Source organism: Hydra vulgaris, chromosome 03 (assembly GCF_038396675.1).
Source record: "Hydra vulgaris chromosome 03, alternate assembly HydraT2T_AEP".
NCBI classification, from domain to species: Eukaryota; Metazoa; Cnidaria; class Hydrozoa; order Anthoathecata; family Hydridae; genus Hydra; species Hydra vulgaris.
This window is the reverse complement of record NC_088922.1, coordinates 40129250-40149885: the sequence shown is the minus strand read 5'-3', so window position 1 is coordinate 40149885 and position 20636 is coordinate 40129250. Positions and strand designations below refer to the sequence as shown.

General features: G+C 28.5%; 1 protein-coding gene across 3 annotated transcripts in view; it reads right to left on the bottom strand.

Moving 5' to 3' along the window:
* The window catches only part of LOC136078147 (lysophosphatidic acid phosphatase type 6-like), a 74142-nt gene that overhangs the window by 31489 nt on the left and 22017 nt on the right, over positions 1-20636 (bottom strand). For all 3 annotated transcript variants that reach the window (XM_065793196.1, XM_065793195.1, XM_065793194.1), the window contains exon 2: positions 11966-12172. In XM_065793196.1, the coding sequence (XP_065649268.1) occupies positions 11966-12172 (207 nt within the window). The remainder of the gene's footprint in view (positions 1-11965; positions 12173-20636) is intronic.

Below are 20636 nucleotides of genomic sequence, written 5' to 3'. Positions count from 1 at the left end.
TACTGATTAAACAAATACAAATACAAAATGGTTTTCTTAACAGATTGGGTAAAGGACTTTCGATCTTTTGTTGTTAACTAAATTAGATCAAAACGTATCAATGCAATTAAAAAATATATATACACATTTTTTCTGTGGTTATTTTAGGTGCTCCAAGATGACCTAATGGTCGCATCACAGAGCACCGCAGAAGAGCATTTAACTTGGAATATTATGGTTGCTTCATTTCGAAAAATAACCTAGAGTAGGCATCGAACCACAGATCAGTGAAAGATCCAGCATTTTTTGGTGTTTAAGATAACAGACATGTCGCAAACTCCAAACATTTGTATGTTTATACTTATGGTAAATGATGCTTTGCAAGATATTGCGATGATTGGAGGCTGGAAAAAAAAAAGCCCCAAATGTGAGAGCAACAAATTGGCAAAATAATTTTTTTGCTATTCTTAACTAAGTATATTCATCGAAAACTTTCATAGTATTATCTTTCAGTGTTCATAAATTATGATCATATAAAGTTTTAACCTCCCTCAATTTGAGGGGGTTTCAAATTTTATATGGTAATAATTTTTGAATGCTAAGAGATTGTAAAACAATACTCAAAATTTATTGAGGAGTATAAATTTAATTAAATAGCAAAAAAAATTATTTCATCAACTTGTTGCTCTCACGTTTGGGCTAGGGGGAGGGTTAAAATTTTAAGGCTTTTTTGTTTCCAGCTTCCAATTATTGCAACTTTTTAAAAAGCATCATTATTTGAAATAAGTATAAACATATAATGTTTGGATTTTGCTTCATGTTATCTCAAACACCAAAAATTGCCGGATCCATCGCTGCCACAGATCTCTTGTTTCTGAAGCAAATTTGCTTTCGAACTCAGCGTTTAAACACTAAACACTAAATATTTATATACATATAAATTTTCAGCTTAAGAAAAATATCTCAAGAAAATATGTAAAAAAATAAATTTTAAATGTACTTTTAACGCTCAGAGTTAGCAATTAGGTATTAGATCAAAGTTCAAATTATTAGAACCACTCAATAACAAGAAAGCAAGAAAGCAGTCGCCATAGCTAGCTCTTTGAATCCACTCTTTTATTTTAATGGTTTTTTACAAGAACTCCTTATTTGAAGTAACTTCTGAAGCTTCTCCAAGCTCATCACACGCTCTACATTATCTTGAATAAATTTTATTGTAAGCACAGCAAAACTGACTTTTTTTTACAAAATACTTTTTTTAAAACAAGAAATATGTTTCTTGTTTTAAGAAATAAATATCCCACCCTGCAATTTATTTTTAAAAACAAGAAATATATTTCTTATTTTAAGATATAAATTTCTTAAACTATGGTCAACAGATTTACAATTTTGCTGTGAGTTCCGATGAGTTGTTAGCAAATTTGAAAAATTTTAAGTTTTGGAACTCATTGTATCCAAAAAGTCTGAGGGAGTCTCACTCGCAGGTATTTTTTTAAACTATGACCTATAATATCAAAAATTAACTAGTAGTCTGGTAAAATATAAAACTCAAGACCTAGTGGCTGGTCTTTATCAACAAAAACTGCTTTCAGAAGGATTTCAGCTTTGATTTTATCCATTTTTACATATTTTTGGACCTCCTTTTGTTTTTGAATACAGAACTTTTTACCATTTTTATATTTTGATCTTGGTCAAAAGATGCTAATGCCAGCACCAAACACCTCTATGGTTTTACCATGATTTATTTTCTTTGTATTTTACATCTGATTTTAAACTATTTTGCAAACCATTGTTTTTAAACAATTTGTTACTTTATGACATAAATTATTCTTAAATAATAAGACTAAAATATTAAAACTTATGAAATTATGTTTTAATTTAAAAATTGCAGAATCAGAAAAATTGCAGGTTAAAAACTGTGATGCCTTGGAGAGAGAGAGATGTAGCTAGCCATTCTATTGATCTCTTTGAGTATTTTATTAATCAAAATAAAAACCTGCCTGATTTTAGAAAAATGCAACTTAAACTTCATAAAATTCAAAGCGTGTGAAACAGCTTCATATTTGTTAATTTTCACCTAATGGTCTGATATTTTTATCTAATGGTCAGGAGGTTAACAAAAATAATGGTCCGCCAGGAAACTTAGCTAATCTTGTACAAACCCCTTTTAAACAGCCAGGGATTGAAGTGGGTGAATTTTATGAGATCAAAAGAATCTAACAAATTTCTAATTGCTGTATTGGGCCTCAATGCTTTTGTGTTTAAAAACCACGTTTTTTTAATTTCATAACTACCACCAGTTAAGAAAAATAATAGGAATAAAAATAAGCACAATCTGTATAGATAAAAAACTTCCATTACTTGTAATGAAATTATTATAAAGTTAATGATTTGTAAATTTCTTTTTGTGCCGATTGTTTGAAAATGATCTTAAAAACTCAAAAAATGTAAAAATGTTAAACTTGAAAAGAGTGGCACGAGAATAAATAGTCATCCAAAATAAGAAATTTCATTGAGAAAACAATACCAAAATAGAAAATAAAAAAATTTCATTCCCGCATGGACTTTCCACTTTTTCATCTAAATATGGGCTTTTTGGCAAATTTTAATTTTTCTACATTCTAAAGAAATTCCACAATCATTTAAAATATTTATGTTAGCACTAATTAAATTTTATTAATCACTTGATTTAAAGTCTTCAACTTTGAGCGCAATTATATTAGTATTTTGCATAATAAAAATATTGCTCTGAAAACAAAGTAGATGTTTTGAGGCGTATTATGATATTTTTTTCATGAGAAAAATAATGAACCCATAAACGGTTTTTAACAATCGTAATGTTGACAAAATAAATTTAAGAAAGTCCGCCCCAGCTGGCACAAACACGTCTATTAGACGTTTTTCTTCGCATCTAAAATGTTAACACTTTTAGATGTCTAAATTCAGATAAATATAAGACATCTATTAGTAGTCATCTTTTAGACGGCTTGAGACAGCTATTTTTAGTCGTCTCAAAGATAAATACAATTGGATGTCTTATAGTTATGTGAATTTAGACGTCTAAAGGTGTTAACATTTTAGATTCTAAAAACACGTGTTTGTGCTGGGGCAGACCCAACAATAATAATAGCTATTATTATTGTTGGACTTAAATTACAATTAATATATGGTAATTGTATTGCGTTTTAATTCATTTAAGAAAAATGATTTAGTGTTAAATTTTAAGTTAAGTTTTATATAAATAAGGATCAAACTCATGTTTTGCATTTTTGTAACGTTTCAAAACAGATATAAACTTCTTTAATAATAAAGTTTTTTATTTTTATACAGTTTATATTATTGTATGTTAATAAAGAAATCACTCCATAATATCCTGTCCTCAGACAGATTAAAAAAAGGATGATGAACTGCTAAATGAAACTATATTATAAAAACTTATATGTTTAAATTATTTCAATAACGGCACCATTTTTTGAGCGGCATTTTAGCTGTTGTGAGTTTATGCCACTGATCTCAAAATATAACTGGATAGCGTATATGGCAAATTTTTTGAAGCCAGTTTTGGCCTCTCAAGATGACGACAGTTTCGGTTGATTACCAATCAAGAAATTTTTGTTACGAACTTTTATGTCATTTATATATATAAATATTTTTAAATGTACATGCCTCAAATATAAATATAATTTTCGGTTTTACATAACAATAATTTAAAAAAAAAAGGAATATTACATATTTACATAAAATTCTAAATTATGTATTGTTTAACAAAATATACTCTAAACAATAAGTTTGTATAATATCTTGCTTTTTTAAAGATAAATAAATGTTATTAAATAAGATACAAATTTTCAGTTTTTTTAATTAAGAATTAGTTTATTTAACATTAGTAAAGAACAAATAAGGAACTAGTAGTTATCCAAGTTTACAATTTCCAAACAACTTTCGAATAATTATTTTAAGTTTGAAAAACTGAAATAATTTTATTCATATTTTGTTTATTTTTCATTTATTTACTTTCTTTTAATTTTAGTTTTACTATTTATTATTTGTTTAATATTGTTTATAATACAATTTATGTACCTTTTAGTTCTTAACTACCCAATGCTGTGTGCTAGAAGGTTAATAACACAACTGCATGGTAGGCAGCTGAATATCTTTTTAAAATAAACTATTATGAAATAAGTTTTTTCAAACAGATATCACAAATTTACAAATGCTGCATGAACTATTAGCAGAGCTTTGTGAGTACACACAATTCAGGGGTTCCTTCTGGAATTTTTTTATATAGTTATTTGTGTCTTATTTTATTTGGTTGTACTTTATTAAAATCACAAAACATATATATATATATATATATATATATATATATATATATATATATATATATATATATATATATATATATATATATATATATATATATATATGTATATATATATATATATATATATATATATATATATATATATATATATATATATATATATATATATATATATATATATATATATATATATAACAAATATGTGTATATATATACATATTTGCCTTTCTAGTTAACTTGGCAGCCAAACTGCCAAATGAGCTGAAACAAGGAAAATATATTGTTATCACTTATAGTTGAGTCAAACATGAGGAGCTAGTTCAATTATTATTTTCAAGAAATCGACTGATCTCAAAGCAGCACTTGCAATTGCATTTTGAATTCCTAATTTCATTTGGAAAGTGGCAATCTATTAAAGCAACCAATTAATTTGGAAACACCTTTCAGTTTCTTTGCATATAATAATAACACTTATGGTTAGTTTAATCAAACCTCCTATGTCTTTGAATTTTAAAAAGCTATTTTGTTTTAAATGAAAAGGGAGTACTAGTGCATTCTGACATTTAATGAGAATATTTTTATTTGAAGTCATTTTAACTATGTATCTAGCAATATATGAGATCAAAGCTTTTTTGTATTCAAATAGATTGTTGCAGTTTGGAATATCTGCATTATCGTGATCACTAACAGTTGGTTCTCTCCAACAAATCATATTTTCTTAATTCAATTTTAGTCAAAGATATTTCAGTACTGGAATCACCAAAAGAATCGTCTAAAACATATTATATATGAGTTTTATCTCTAATGCTGCAGTTTTCATTTGAACATTGAATGGTACTTTGCATAAAAAGTCATTTATATGTGGCTGTGAATTGTTGGCAATTGATATTGCTGTTAAACATTTCTGCAGATCTCACAGCACCAAAAAAGAGCTCTAGATGGTTTTGACTAAGCTTACATGTTAATAAATATTTTAATGGTGAACCTTCTTTTTCAACCCAGTCAAGAAATACCTTGAACAGATTTAATTGCTGCCAAATATCCAATGAAACCAGTTTTTCGATTATACAAAATCATTTGTGTATCAGTAATCTCTTTAAGACTAATGATATGATATGTATTCTTTAGCAAATCGTTTTCTTGAATTTAATATGTCGTATAATCAATCTATTATGCGAATAAACTCAATAAATATTTATAAAATTATTTAACAGCTATTTACAGTTCATTAATATAAAAAATTCAGGAAGCTGTAAAATATAACCATAATACTTAACAGCAGGTAAGCAGGATATTTAACTAAAGTTAAGGAGATATTTCAAAGAGGAGGTAATGTTTTGAACATTTCTATATAAAGATATAAATACATTTTTTTCAAACAAATGATTTTTACATACATTTGTTTCTTCAATTGTATTGAGTGATTATCCTTCAAACTATAAGAAACTATTAGTTACTTTTTATTTGTTTTAAACGTTGTTATAAATAACTATAATTCAGACCTGGATTTATTTTACCAGTATAAGTGAAACTTTAGAATATTTTATTCAAATAGTTTATACAATAATAGAATTCAAGTATAATATAATTTTAGAAGGAACCCCTGAGTTTTTGTATACTTACAGCACTCAGTTAACAATTCATGTAGCATTTGTACAAAATGGCATCTTGCTACAAAAAATATATAATTGTAGGTAGAAATGATTGCTGTTTATCATGCTGTTATGTTATTAACCTTCTAGCATACAGCATTGGGTAACTAAGAACTAAAAGGTACATAAATTATACTTAAGACTTAACTAAATTGTAAATGCCATTTAATAATAAATTCAAGTATGCAAAAAAATAATTTCTTTTTTTTCTAATATTTATAAAATTCATTTGTTTTCTTTTATTTTTAAGAAATTTATAAGCTTATTTAATTATTTTCTTTCGTAGTTTGATAAAGCCATTTAAAATGTATATTGGTTTCACCGCTAGGAACCAAAATTGCCGCCATCTTGGGAGGCCAATTTTGGCTTCAACTTTTTTCGGAAAAAACAATAGAATCCGCTATCCAGTTATATTTTGAGATCAGTGGTTTATGGAAAATGTTAAAAAAAAGTTAAAACACCGAATTAAACAAAAGCATAAACTAAAAAGAATTTTCTCATAAAATAAAAAGAATTTCTTATTTTTCAAGATTTTCCATATTTATTTTAGAAAAAAAATTATATAAAATTTAAAAAAATTTATATTATTATATATTAAAATATATATCATTATATGGTAATAGAAAAATTAAAATCTTTGATTTTTAATTTTGTGTTAGGCTATGTTCTTCAAACAATAAAATACTAATCGTATTTGCTTGCGGTAAAGTTGTGTTTTAAGAAAATCAAAACAAAAACGTGGTCGCTGCATGGTATTGTTACCATTTTTTATTTTGAAGTATTACAAACAATATTATTAATTACAAATAGTATTATCTCAACTTGTTGGTTTGTATTAATGATTTATTAGAATAAGGTCAATTATTATATATATGTATATATATATATATATATATATATATATATATATATATATATATATATATACACATATATATATATATTTTCGTATGGGCCTTTACATCAAGCATATATGGTAAAATCCCGCATATATAGGCCTTTTAATAAAAATCCTGCATGGGCTTTTTAGAGCCACCACGCCCCTGTATGTATGTGCATATGTATGTATATATGTATGTAAGTATGTATGTATGTATGTATGTGCATATGTATGTATGTATGTATGTATGTATGTATGTATGTATGTATGTATGTATTAGCAAGTGACCGGGGTTGATATTTGACTGGGACTGGGGATGGTTTGATAAAATATAGCCGGATCTGGGTTTGTGACTGGGGCTGCATAAACATTCATACATTCTAAAGCATTTTTTTTTAATTCAAAATTCATGTTATATTTTGTGTATATATGCATATATAAACATCACTATGATTAACATGATCATCATAATCATCATTAATATCATCATCATCATCATCAACAGCATAAAAGAGTAAGACTAGAGCCTGATGATGATCACCATCATCATCATTATGGTGATGATGATGATGATGATGATGATGATGATGATGATCATCATCATCATCATCATCATCATCAGGCTTTAGCCTTCTACTTTTATGCTGTTGATGATGATGGTCAGGATGATGTAATTTTTTTCTTTTTGTTTCTCCAATATAAACAATCTAGAGCATTTTATATTCTTAACCAAAGCTCATTCATATAATATGTAAGGCACTCTCTTTAAGTTTTCTTACTTCTACCACTATCATTTTCTACTGAAGCTGCTACCTCTCTGCATGCTGATTAGAGGTGTGCGAAACTCGAAGTTTCAAGTTCGAGTTTATTCAATTGAACTCGAATCGAATGTGTTTAGTCAATCAAATATAATTCAAATTTCGAACCTAAAGATCGATATTTAAAAAGTTGCTGTAAAATTGTATTAAAACGCTTTAAAAAGTTGCTGTAAAATTATATTAAAATGCTTCAAAATGGAGAATGAGAGAGTAATGAGTGTTATTTGGAATTATTTTGATAGGCAAAATAATTCCAAATAACAAAAAATTAATGATACCATTTTTGGTTTTTGAACAACTGGGAAATGCAGTCAAAAAATCTTGTTCTACTTCATCTACAACTGGCTTATTTACTCATTTGAGAAGTTATCATAAGAAGGAATCAACAGAGTGTGATAAAAAGGCACAAGAAGCAAAAAGAATGAAAAAGGAAGAAAATAAAGCTGGAAAACAACTGTCAGTTACTGTCACAGATCTGCGGGCTAAGAAAATAGCATGGACGCCTGATCACGAAAAAGCTAAAGAAATAGCACGAGCTTTTGGGCGCATATTGGCTTCTGATTATCTGCCGTACAATCTCCTAGAAGGACAAGGTTTTCAGGCACTTATGAAATTGGTTGTTCCTCAATATCATATTCTGAGCAGGACCACATTTTCTCGCAGTATTGTGCCAACTATGTATAAAAATTTGAAATGAGAAATGATTGATCGCATTACTACTGAGTTTGTTGGCATCCTATTGCTTTTCCACAGAAATATGGTCTTTTCGCGCACTGGATTCCTATATATCATTTTGTTTGATATATTAAACTGCTGATTTTCAAATGCTATCATATACACTGAAGAATAAACCGCTTGTGGTTGTGTTACATACGGGCGAAGCAATATTGGAATCTCTTGAGAACTCAATTGAAGATTGGTCGCTACCAAGAGCAGTACCAATATAGGTTCTTCAAGACAATGGTAGTAATATGAGAGCAGCCATGAACATGTGCCAAAACTTTATGGACTTACCTTGCTTTGCTCATACGCTTCAGGACAGGCTACCAGAGAGTTGTGTGGTGAAAGTTACCCAATGTTATCTATGAAAATACCAGCTCTGCATGGATTACACCAGAAATTGCAAGGTTTCATCAGTGATATTGCAAATAGTGGAACTTCACTGGCGTGGAGACTTGTGGCATCTTTAGAAAGAAAGTTTCCTTCTTTTGACGAGGTAAGAAATAATTATTTATATACTGAGACTCAGTATATAAGTGTTTATTTCAGTGTTTTATCAATCTTTTTTCGACATTCACTGTCATTATCAATTACGCACTAATTTTTAATTACCTATTTCCACATAAAGCTTTCTTTAACTTCAATTGCATTATGGACCATGGTCATACTTATCTAATATATTAATATCTAATTACCTATATTCCTTGAACTATTTGACAGTTTCTGTAATATTTTATTAGGTTCAGCCAGATGCAGTTTGCACTTGGTAGACCCCAGGTACAAGTCACTTTACTGCAAGCAACCTGAGAAGCTGGCGGCCAACTTATCAAAGCTTCGTAAATTACTCAAAGAACTCCCAACAGTACCAGGTTCAGGACCAAAACCATTCCAGTCTCAGCACTCAGTGACAGAGTCTACACTAGAAACACAATCAACAGGCTTGTGGGAATCCCTCGATAACATGATGACAGCAACTGCAACCAATGACAATATTGCTGATGCTAATGTTTCAAGTACGAGTGCCCAATTGCCATATCTTGAAAGATATGGCAATTGGGCACAATGGTTGTCCACTGACATAGTGGAGGCAAAATAAAATTTGATTTTGTTGTCTTGCTAAGCTTGCTCAGTCACTTCTGGCAATCACAGCAACCAGTGTCAATTCAGAGCATCTGAACTCAATGCCTGGGAACATTGTTTCCATTAAACGCTGCAGTCTTCTATCAGAGCATGTAGAAGAACTTACCTTTCATAAAAATTTGTAGACTTTTAGCATTAGGATAAATATGGTTTGTTGATGATGACATTTATAAATGAATTGAATGCACTTTCACTAGTTTGTTTAATAATCTCGAACTTGATCGAATTTTTTGTAATCTCAATCGAACTCAATCAAAGATAAAAAACCTAATCTCCCACAGCTCTAATGCTAATACCTAAATTACTTTAATCTTTTCTAACAAATGTTGTTCAATACAACGTTTTTTCTAATCTGAGTCACACCACACATCCATCTGATAATCTTCTCTTTCCGCAAATACTACACGATACAAATACTAAAGTTTATATAACAATGAAAGGATATTGTATGTCAGCATCTAAATAAATAGCAAACATATGTTTATATCCATAATAGGTATGCCTAAAGTGCATCTTGGAAGCTTTTATTCCTTCTGAAATAAAAGTTTGGAAGCTTTTATTACTTCTTTTCAATTTTAAGTCAAGCCTCATTCTACTCCACATTTTTCACCATCTTGAGCAGTTGCTTTATTAAACATTAATCATTTTTTTCATCTTTTTTACAAGAACATCTCTTTTTTTAGAACAAATGCCCTTTTATAATAACAATTATAATTAATAAATATATAATAAAATAATTTTATAATAATAATTATAATTATAATAAAATAATAATATTATAATTGCAAGAACATAATGTAAAAAAGCCCTGTCTAATATTAAGCTCTCTTGTTCTCATTTTACTAAATCTTGTATCTTAACTCAGATGTTAGGTTCTAGAGACTTTTGGTTAGTCTTCAACAGTGTCATTAACTAAGTGTAACATTTAATCTCTAATTCATGGGTCTGATCTTTTTACTTCTCCCCAGAATAAAGCAGAGTTATTACTCTTGAATATAATGGCCATACTCTTCCTGACAGATTACCCCATTGTTAAACATCGAAATAATTCTGACTTTCAACGCTAAAGTTAATTCTCAATTAAAAACTTTTACAGTTTGAACTCTAGGATAGATTTCGATCATAGTCTTAAAAAAGTGTTCTCTAGAACTCTATTCAACTATTGCTAAACTTTTAAAAAGTGCTAAATAAGTGGTTCCAATTTTTCTAAACTCTAGAAAACACTCTCCAACTATCGTATGATTAGTCTTCACACTATTATTAGTTTCTTTATATAAAGGTTTCAAGGTTATCTAATTATTTCATTTTAACTGCAGTAGTGAAGTTATTCTTAAATGCCTACCCTCTTCTTTATTTCAAGTAACTTTAAAGGTACCACAAGGTTCTAGGTTTGCTCCTATATTGTTTCTTATCTACAACAACGATCTTCATGAAATCCAAAGTGGTTCTATTTGCTGATGACTCAAATTATCACTATTGTCTTGACTAGAAATCATAACTTTTTAACTGCTTAGAACAAGCAGCCGATTTTAAATCTGATCTCTCATCTGTAACAGCCTAAGGCTTGTAGTGGCTTATGGATTTAAATTTTGGACTTAAAATCCACAACTTTTGTTAGACAACTAAACTCACTTACTGCAAAAAAATATTGCAATCTTGTTGGCATTCCTATATTGACAAATAACAACCCTCTTACTCTCAGACAATGTCTAAAAGCACATTGTAAATGTAATTAGACCTGCTTTATCTGCTAAACTTGAGCCACTCTCCCCTTGTTGTCAAGTTGAATTTCTTACTTTTTTTTCTACAAATACTATCATAATCAATGCTCAAATGAGCTATCATCTCTATTACAATAAACCAAAACTCATTCGTGCTTGGCTTTTTATTCAACAAGTTGCATTCTTTTACTATATCTGTTCCTTCATGCTAAAAAAACTTTTATTATTCCAGTTTTTTTCCTTGAACTTCAAAAAAACCTTATAACTCTTACCCATCTTCATGTTTTCCTTTTTTAAACAACTTAGAACTTTTTAAGTCATCAGTTAACTATTTCCTAGTACTTTAACTTACTCTCCATTTTAAAGTAACTCATAACTTAATAGTGGTTCTTTGCAATCTTGTTGGAAATAAATAAGAGTTTAAAAATATATAAATGTATGCCAGTATTTAATAAATACTAAATGTAAGCATAAAATTATAACATTAAGTATTATAAATTTTTTTCTAGCCCTGGCTATCAACCCCTACTAAATCTTATAATTTTGTCGGGGCCAGCTTTGCAAAAAGTCTCATTTTTAGTCGGGGCCCAGGCATTTACTAGTATGCATGTATGTATGTATGTATGTATGTATGTATGTATGTATGTATGTATGTATGTATGTATGTATGTATGTATGTATGTATATAAGCTATTTAAAAAATTAAAATTAAGAAAATATTTTTTTTGTACCTCTAGAGTACCAGATTTTCTATAAAATTCTTCAAATAAAGAATTAGGTCTGCATTTGCCATCAGGGAGTTGGACTTTGTATTCAATATCAACATGAGGTAATGTTGTCATAAGTTGAGATTTATCCCAAAAAAAAGGTTCTGCATTTGGAATATCTTTATAATTTGAATCAGTCGTAGGAGTTCTAGCGCCATGCCGGAATACTGCCTAAATAATAAAAGCAATAATAGTAGATTTGATAGTATAAGTGAACATAATAAATTATTGTAAAACAATCCTCTTTGTCTATTTTGAAATCATTTTGTGGTTGACAGCTATGGGTTTTTTTAAACTAAAAAATTTCATAAATGCATAACTTTTTAATCCTAATTGTAATAACTTTAAATATCTTTGCAATTTTACTTTTGATTTGATTTTAACTTTTTTTTGCAATGGATTTTAAATAGTGTTGTGACCAAAACTAAAAATTGTAACTAACTTAACTAAAAAAACCGTAACTAAAATTACCCAACTAACTTTTTAGTCTAACTAAAATTAGTCGACTAACTTTTTAGTCTAACTAAATTTAGTCAACTAACTTTTTAGCGTAACTAAAATTAGTCGACTAACTTTTTAGCGTAAATAAATTAGTCGACTAACTTTTTGGCGTAACTAAAATTAGTCGATTAAAACAAGCTTCAGTACTAAAAACTGAATAACCTATAAAGCCATGAAATTTTCACACACGATGGCACATTATTGTGGCGGTTGAATGTCCCAAATATGGTTCATAGGGGCACGTCAAATCAAATTCGTAACGTATTAAATCAACTTTGATTATTAGAATTTTGTCCCAGCTCTGAGACAACTACCAATGCGGTTGTTGCAACTGTTTATAAACACCCAATGGGCACGGAATCTAAAAAAGGCACCCTTTGAACGTTTAATTAACATTCTGCAGTTTAATTTAACGTCTAATTCGGGGTTGGGAAAGCAAACTTGTTGGGGGTATTTTTGTTCTCACGCTCCAATCACCGCAATTTTTTTGAGAAACATTTTCATTTGACTTAACAACATTCTTGAGTTATGAGTTCGCACAATGCCTAAAAGTGTCATATCTGAAACATCAAAAAAATCCTGCCCACGCCGCCGGTAAAACAATATACGAAAAATAAAATTTTCACAAGAATCACAAGCGAAAAGAAACTTGCTAATCGATTCATTTCGAAAGAAGATTTTTGAAACCTACCGAAAGGATTCAGTTAAAAAATAATATCAGTTTTTTACTTCATAAAAATTTGCATGCGCGATAATTGACACTTATGAGTAATGAGCATTTGATTACTTAGTTCATTGAACGGATTTTTTTAAATGGAACATTTCAATCTTGTTTTTATGACGAATTTCAAGTTTTCTTCCGTAAGTGACTGTTCTTCAAGTGGATTTATCGAAAATTTTCCTTTCGAAATAAATTTTTTGATCATTATTTGAAAAAACAAACTAGTAAAAATTTAATATGTTGCTATACTGAAGATAAAGTTTCATTACAAACAGTTTGATATATACAGATATTTTATTTTCACATTTCTTGCAGTTAGGCGAATAAACTTCCTTTATAGATTTCGAAACGTAGTTATTAAAAGCGCTCATTTCTCAAGTGCTACTTCCGAAAGTGAAACTTTTGGAAGTTTTGGAAGAGCATTATTTGAAATAGCAACTTGCGAAAGTCTAATTTTCAGAAGTATTATTTGCGAAAGTTACTTTGACAAATTTTAATGCTTCTATATATTCGTTACGAATAAAAATAAATACTAATTGTATATACCCTTTTGAAAGATTTTTTTACAGAAATCTTTGAAACCTTTCGGTTAACAACCCTATTTCAAAGGCTTAAAATAGCAACATAGGAAAAATTATCCCAGATAAGTAACATTCCTAAAATTGGATTTTATTATACATTGGCTATAAATTTTCATTTTCATATTAGTGATATATAGTATTGGAGCCAGCGAGAAGGGAAGGTGGTGTTGGGGGTATGACTCTCACTATCTATTACCATGGAACTATAAGAGATGGACGTGCAACCTATTGTTTTACATCAAAGAGGCCGCAGAAATCAGCGAGCCATGCGAGTTTCCGACAAACTCTAAATTTTCACCCGTCAACAAAAAAATCTATTAAAATGGCAGCCCTTAGTTTTTAAACAGAAACTCTGATCACGTGGTATTAGTTTAAATTTTATAGCATTTGTTTAATAAGACTGTTCAGGATAAGTAACTACTTCACGTGTTGACAAATTACTAAACAAATTACACCAAGGAAAAGGAAATCAGTTGTCGGCACGAACAGATTTTCATCATTTTTCCAAATAAACATTTGTAAATTTGGGAACTTTTTTCGTGTAAACAAAGTTCCATCAATAATAAAATAGATCTGTATAGATAATTTTAAAATGACTAAAAAAAGTAAAGTGAAAAGTAAAAATGCTTAAATAAAATTTTTAGTCAAGGTCTGGTTTCATGCAACTCCTTGGTCCTTCATTCACCAGCCTTAGTTTTGTGTATTTTTTGAGTATTATTTCCGATATGTCGCCATTTTTTGCCTCAACTACTCTATAAGCTCCATAATATATATTCCACTGAGCATTGTTTTTTAGTAGGTGTATTTTCTAATGGGCTTTTTTATAACTCGTTTGATAATGCAAAACCTTTTAAAAAGTTATTCAAGTTTATAATCATCTTGCAAAATGTAGCCAGATATTTCATGTTTTCGTATTTCATATTTCATATACTATTTCATTTATCATAAAAGGCACATAATAACCCATTTGTTTTTGTCAAATAAAAATTAGTTTATATATAGCTGGTAAATCATGCTATGTTAATATTAAATACTTAGTTATTCTTGCGGTTTGCCATAAATTGGCTTTGCTAAATTCTTTAAAACTGTGACAAATTATTTTTTTCTTTATTGTATTTATATTCATTTTATCTATGAGTTATTTATCCTTAACTGTATATATTTCTGTTGTTAAACATAAAAATAGAAAATTCTATAATATTCATATTCAAGTCTACAGCAATATAGTAGATAGTATAGTTCCCTGGACATGAAACCAATATTCTCTAAGTAGCTACAAAACTAGTTGATATTTTGTATTATTTGTTATATCTCTAGTTATACATGTACTAAAGTAGTTAAGTAAATGATCTCAATTTCTATATTATTATCAGTGTTATTTCTTAAAATAAAAGGAATATCTAGCTATATAAAATTAAACTTAAAATCTGATTCTATTGTAGCCATTTTTGACGATTTTTTTATTATTCAAATAAACATATGTAACTTATATCATTGTATAGAGCTTGACTTGACTTAAAAAATGAGGGGTCATTCGGCCTTTGAAGTTAAGCGGATCTAAAGTTATTGAATTTTTTGTAGTGCAATAATTGATGATTTTTTGACGAAAGGTATAGGGCTTGAGTATGAAAAATTTGCATTGTTATGGCACCAAAAATTTGCATTATGTCACGCAAAATCAAAACAAAAAACGTCATAAAATATGTGAAGGAAGATAGTTATATATATATACATAATTTCTATATACAAATCCTTAGAACCTATTCTTCAAGAAAACATAAATAAATACTTGTTATAAAAAGAGGAAAGAGTAAACTTGCAATTTCCACCTGGACAATTTTAAAAAACACTTTTTTTTTTTTATAAAAATAAACCTTGAAGTTTTGAAACGCTAAGAACTAAAAATTTATGTATAAAAGTTAAAAAGTGTGCACATTCCATTTGATTCGTCATCCCTTTTTTAATGTATACGGAAAGTTTTATAAAAATTGGATGTGTTTTGGTACTAAGGAATCCTAACCTCTAAAAGCTTTGTTTTAAAAAAATGTTCCCGCTTCGAGCTATTTCTTAAAAGTGGTCTTAAGATATGGATAAAATTTAAATGAAGCCATATAAACCATAGTACTTTCTATATATGACTGGAAAGAGGTTGAGTAACACTAATTGATGCCAAAAACCTTAAGGTGTTTGCTTAAGCATACAAAAAGATATAAGAGAGTAAAGTTCATGAAAGTTACGTGTTTTTTTTCAAACGTCAAATGTTTTTCGTTGAGCCGTGGAATCGCTATCTATTGCTGTTATCTTGAATAACTAAAAGGAAGTTGATGTAACTGGTTAGACGAGACCAAAAGTTTTCGACGAATCTGACAGACTTTATAATTTAATTTCTATTGTTTAAAACAAAAGATTTGTAACAATGCGCAATGAGCATGGTTCGCAAAAAAAAAAAAAATAGGTTGCACGTCCATCTCTTATAGGCCATGCTATTACCGATATTTAGTTTGATCATTCGGCAAATTAAGATGTTATTATAATTATTAGCAAATCTCAGCAATCGATATATATATTCTTATACTCAGCAAGTATAATTTTTAATCGGCAATTATTCTTACAGCAGTTTTCAACTTACTGTATACTAGCGAATATACTTAGTCTCTAAATATTTAATTTCATATAAGCAATAAGAAGTGCCAATTTATTAACGCTAACTTCCATCATTTTTCTCAACAAGCTTGACATTTAATGCGAAAGCTTATATATGCAACGTTATCATTACATTCATAATTAAAACTTTATCATTTTCTCATTTTTTCAACGTACGGACAAATAAGCACGGAATTGCGCTTAAATTGGTTGGCGTATTTAGGTTATGTTTGTACAATTTAAGTACATTTAAGCTTCGGCAATTTATTTATTCTAAAATGCATACCAAATGTTAAACGTATTAATAGAGTTTTTAAAATGCAAAACATTTAATAGCATTTACCAAGAGGCTTCGTCCGCATTTAAAAATGCAACCTCCGCAATTAAATCGTGTAAAACTGTAAAATAAGATAAACATTCTGTTAAATGGCAGCGGTCGCTTTATCAAACCAGAAAATTTCTTATCACTTTTTAATTACTTAAAAAATGCAGAATATCTATCATTTTAAAGTACATTTTCACTTTTTGTTAAAAAAAAATTAAGTTACGATATATTTTTACCAAAATAATGTTTTTTTTTTGGTATCAAAAATTTAATTTTTAGTCGTATGTAAACTCACTTAATTATATTAAATATGGCTGTATACTAGGCAGCAGCAATTTTTGGCTTTAAATTGCTTCAAGCTGGAGTAGATAGTTTGTTAGAAAATAAGAGTTTTAGCATGAAAAGTAAGATCTAAAGTTAACTAGAAGCAATCTTATTTAAAAAGTAAGTTTGAAATATCAACTTAAATGAACCCCATTAAAGACGCCATTTTTTGTAGAATTATAAAGAAAAGGTAAGGTTAATGAAATCATTCATTATGAAATATAAACTTGGGTGGGTCATAATTAATACATGAAAATGTAAAATACATTTATAAATGTAAAAAAACTTAAATTTAAATAACATAGAATCGGGAAGACTTGCTACGTTCATATTTTGCACTTAGTTTTATAGTCTAATTAAGCAATTGGTTTTTCTAAAAAAAAAATTGAAAATCGGATAATGATACTTTGCAAAAAATTGCGATAATTGTAGCCTGGAAACATAAAAGCCCTCAAGTTTCTGGGGTCCCATCCTGTCCCAAACATGAGAGCAACAACTTTATAAAATCATTTTTTAAACATGTTGCAACCTTGTTTGATTGTTTTTGAAACAGTTCAAGTTCTAAATTTAAGAGTTTTTATTTAAGAACAATAAAATAAATTCAAAAATAATTATTACAACAAGATATTTCCGTATTACATTAATTAAATTGCACCAATTTTAAACCAAATTAAAAAATTCCAAATTTTCGTACAAAAACATCAACATTTAAAAACATTCAGCCGTCATCCTGTTTCGCTTAGCATACAAATTGTTTAATGCATCAGAAAAAAGGCGCTCACTTGGTGCACTGGTAGCAGGTGTACATAAAATCATCGTTGAAATGCAATACAATATTGGAAAAACATATTGATTTTGATGCCAAAACTCTAAAACATTTTGTTCGTGCACTGACAATCTAATATATTCACTGATTTCTTTTTTTAAATTTAAGGTTACATTTTTGTCACTATCACTTCCGGAATCATCTTCTTCATCCTCAAATGACAACTTAAATTTTTTTGATTCCTTTGTCACCTTTTTAATTGGAATTATTTCACCAACTCTTTTTGAGAGATAAAAATCTGACAAAAATTCTTTCACAATTTTTAAATATTTCTTTTTTTCGTACTTTTCAAAGAATTGAAAACTTTTATAATTTGGATCCAAAAAAGTGGCACACAATAAAAAGGAATTATTCTCTAACTCATATGAATCTTTGTAAGTTTGTAAAGATTCTAACAAATGTGATTTCAATATTACAATTAAAGGAGGAGTTTCACTTTTATTCTTACTCAGCTGCTTCTTAAGGTACTTTATACTTGGAATAATTAAAGAACACGTTGCATACCTATCGCCAGATAGTAAAACACTTACTTGATTAAAGCTTAATAAAGCATTTACCGTTTCTTTTAAGTTAACCATTTCATCTTCATCGAGTAAATATTTTCTCATATCTTTGTATTGTTGTTTCGAATTAAAGATATCTTTTACGTAGGAGTGAAGCTTAAGCATTCGCTCTGCCATGAGAAATGTAGAGTGCCAACGAGTTTTCACATCTTGAATCAAATGAAGTATGTGATTTTTTTCGACACCTTGTCCTGTTTGACTTTCCTCTAATAAATCATTAAGTTGAGAAGAATGATTGAAAGATGTAACAATTTTCCTGCACTTAGTTAATGTTCTTGCAATGAAAAAGAATTTAGACGAACTATCTTTTTCACCTTCTTCAACTAAATCTATGACATTTTTAACAACTAATTGCAAAACATGTCCCATGCATCTTATTGGTTGAATGTTTAAACAAACTTTTAAAGAATTTAGACAGTTGCATACGTTACTGGCGTTGTCTGATACTAAACTCATTATTTTATCATCTACTTTAAACTTTCTACGATTTTTAGCAAAGCCTCTTTTAAATTATCTGCATCATGGCGGCCATTAAGGTTTGCAAAGCCCAAACAAAAACTGATGAAATTTGTTTTGTCAGAAATGAAATGTGCAGTTGCAGATATATAAATATAGTTTTGACAGGACGTCCATCCGTCAGTAGTAATAGATAAAACTTTAATTGATAATAATTTTGATTTCAAAAGTTCAACTTTTTCTCGATACAAATCAGTTAAAAGAGATCTTAACTTTTTTCGGCAAGGCACTTTATACTTTGGATTTAAACACAAAACAAATTCTTTAAATGTACTACTTTCTACCAACATAAATGGAAGACAACAGGCAATAATGAAAATTAAAAGAGCTCTATCAATCTTATCGCTAACTTCTTTTGACAAGCCACTCATAGTTCGTTTTTTTTTCGGCGTTATTATTTTGTGATCATGTTCAAGATGGTAATCTAATATACTCTTTGATGTTTTACAAGAGTACTTTTTAGGTCTGTTACTATTACATTGATCGCATATCCATTTTGATGTTTCCTCCTCAATTGAGTAATATTCGTATGTAGTTTTAGCTGCTTCTTCAATGGACTGAGCATCAACTTCAATTTCTGTTTGACCGGATGAAAAACTTGAACTTGTTTCGCTATCGTTATGATCTGCAGGGTTTTGTTCATCTATAGTCTTTCTTTTATCCAATCTTTTCTTTGTCAGATTCATCAAATCAGATATTGGAGCAGCATATTCAATTGGAGAAAACGTATTATTTTTCGACATAGTTTAAAAATACAATTTCTTAAAGTAAATTTAAATATATATTTGAGAATAACGGTTTATCTAATATAGCGGGAAACCATTACTTTGAGGTGTCAGTTAAGACATTCCTTAAATTTTGTTGTGTTGAGAAATTATATGAACATAATATGAATTAAGACAAATAAATCAACTTAAAGACATTTATTAAAATTTATTGTTTTTAAGAAATTTAAAATACGTAATATAATTTGTGACAATTAGGTAATAAAAATGTTTTGTTTGTACCTAGTATTGCCCCACATTTTCTTTCATTGAATTAAATAAAAATTGGTTTGTTAGTAGAACAACTCCGCCAAAAACAGCTGATATTTTATACCGAACACATAATTAGTTATTAGCATTTTAATAATAATTTAAAAAAAATAAAAATTGAGAGTTGAACAAGATATATATTCAATTACACAATATAGAAATAATAAAAAACATTAATTGCGTAACAAATTGTTATGCAATTAATGTTTTTTATTATTTCTATATTGTGTAATTGTTACTAACAACTACGATCATATTGTCCTCACTGTAAAATTATAAACTGTGCGTTTTATGAGTGTAGATCAAAATAAATTAGGTATTATTACCTCAAAAAATGATTGCTGGTATTATATATAAGAAATCCGAAAAAGCTTCTGCATACAACACATTTCAAAAATATGGCACCATTTTTTTTTCTAATAGTTTATGGTTCATTTTAATTGAACCATAAACTATTAGAAATTGAAAAAATCCAGATTTAAACTGCTTTTCATTGAAAGTTAAAACAAGTACTTAGTAATAAGGGGGGAGTAATTGGATACAGTTTTTTTACTTTGATCTGAAAATCAACTTTGAAAAAGATGCCATGGAGATCTAAATT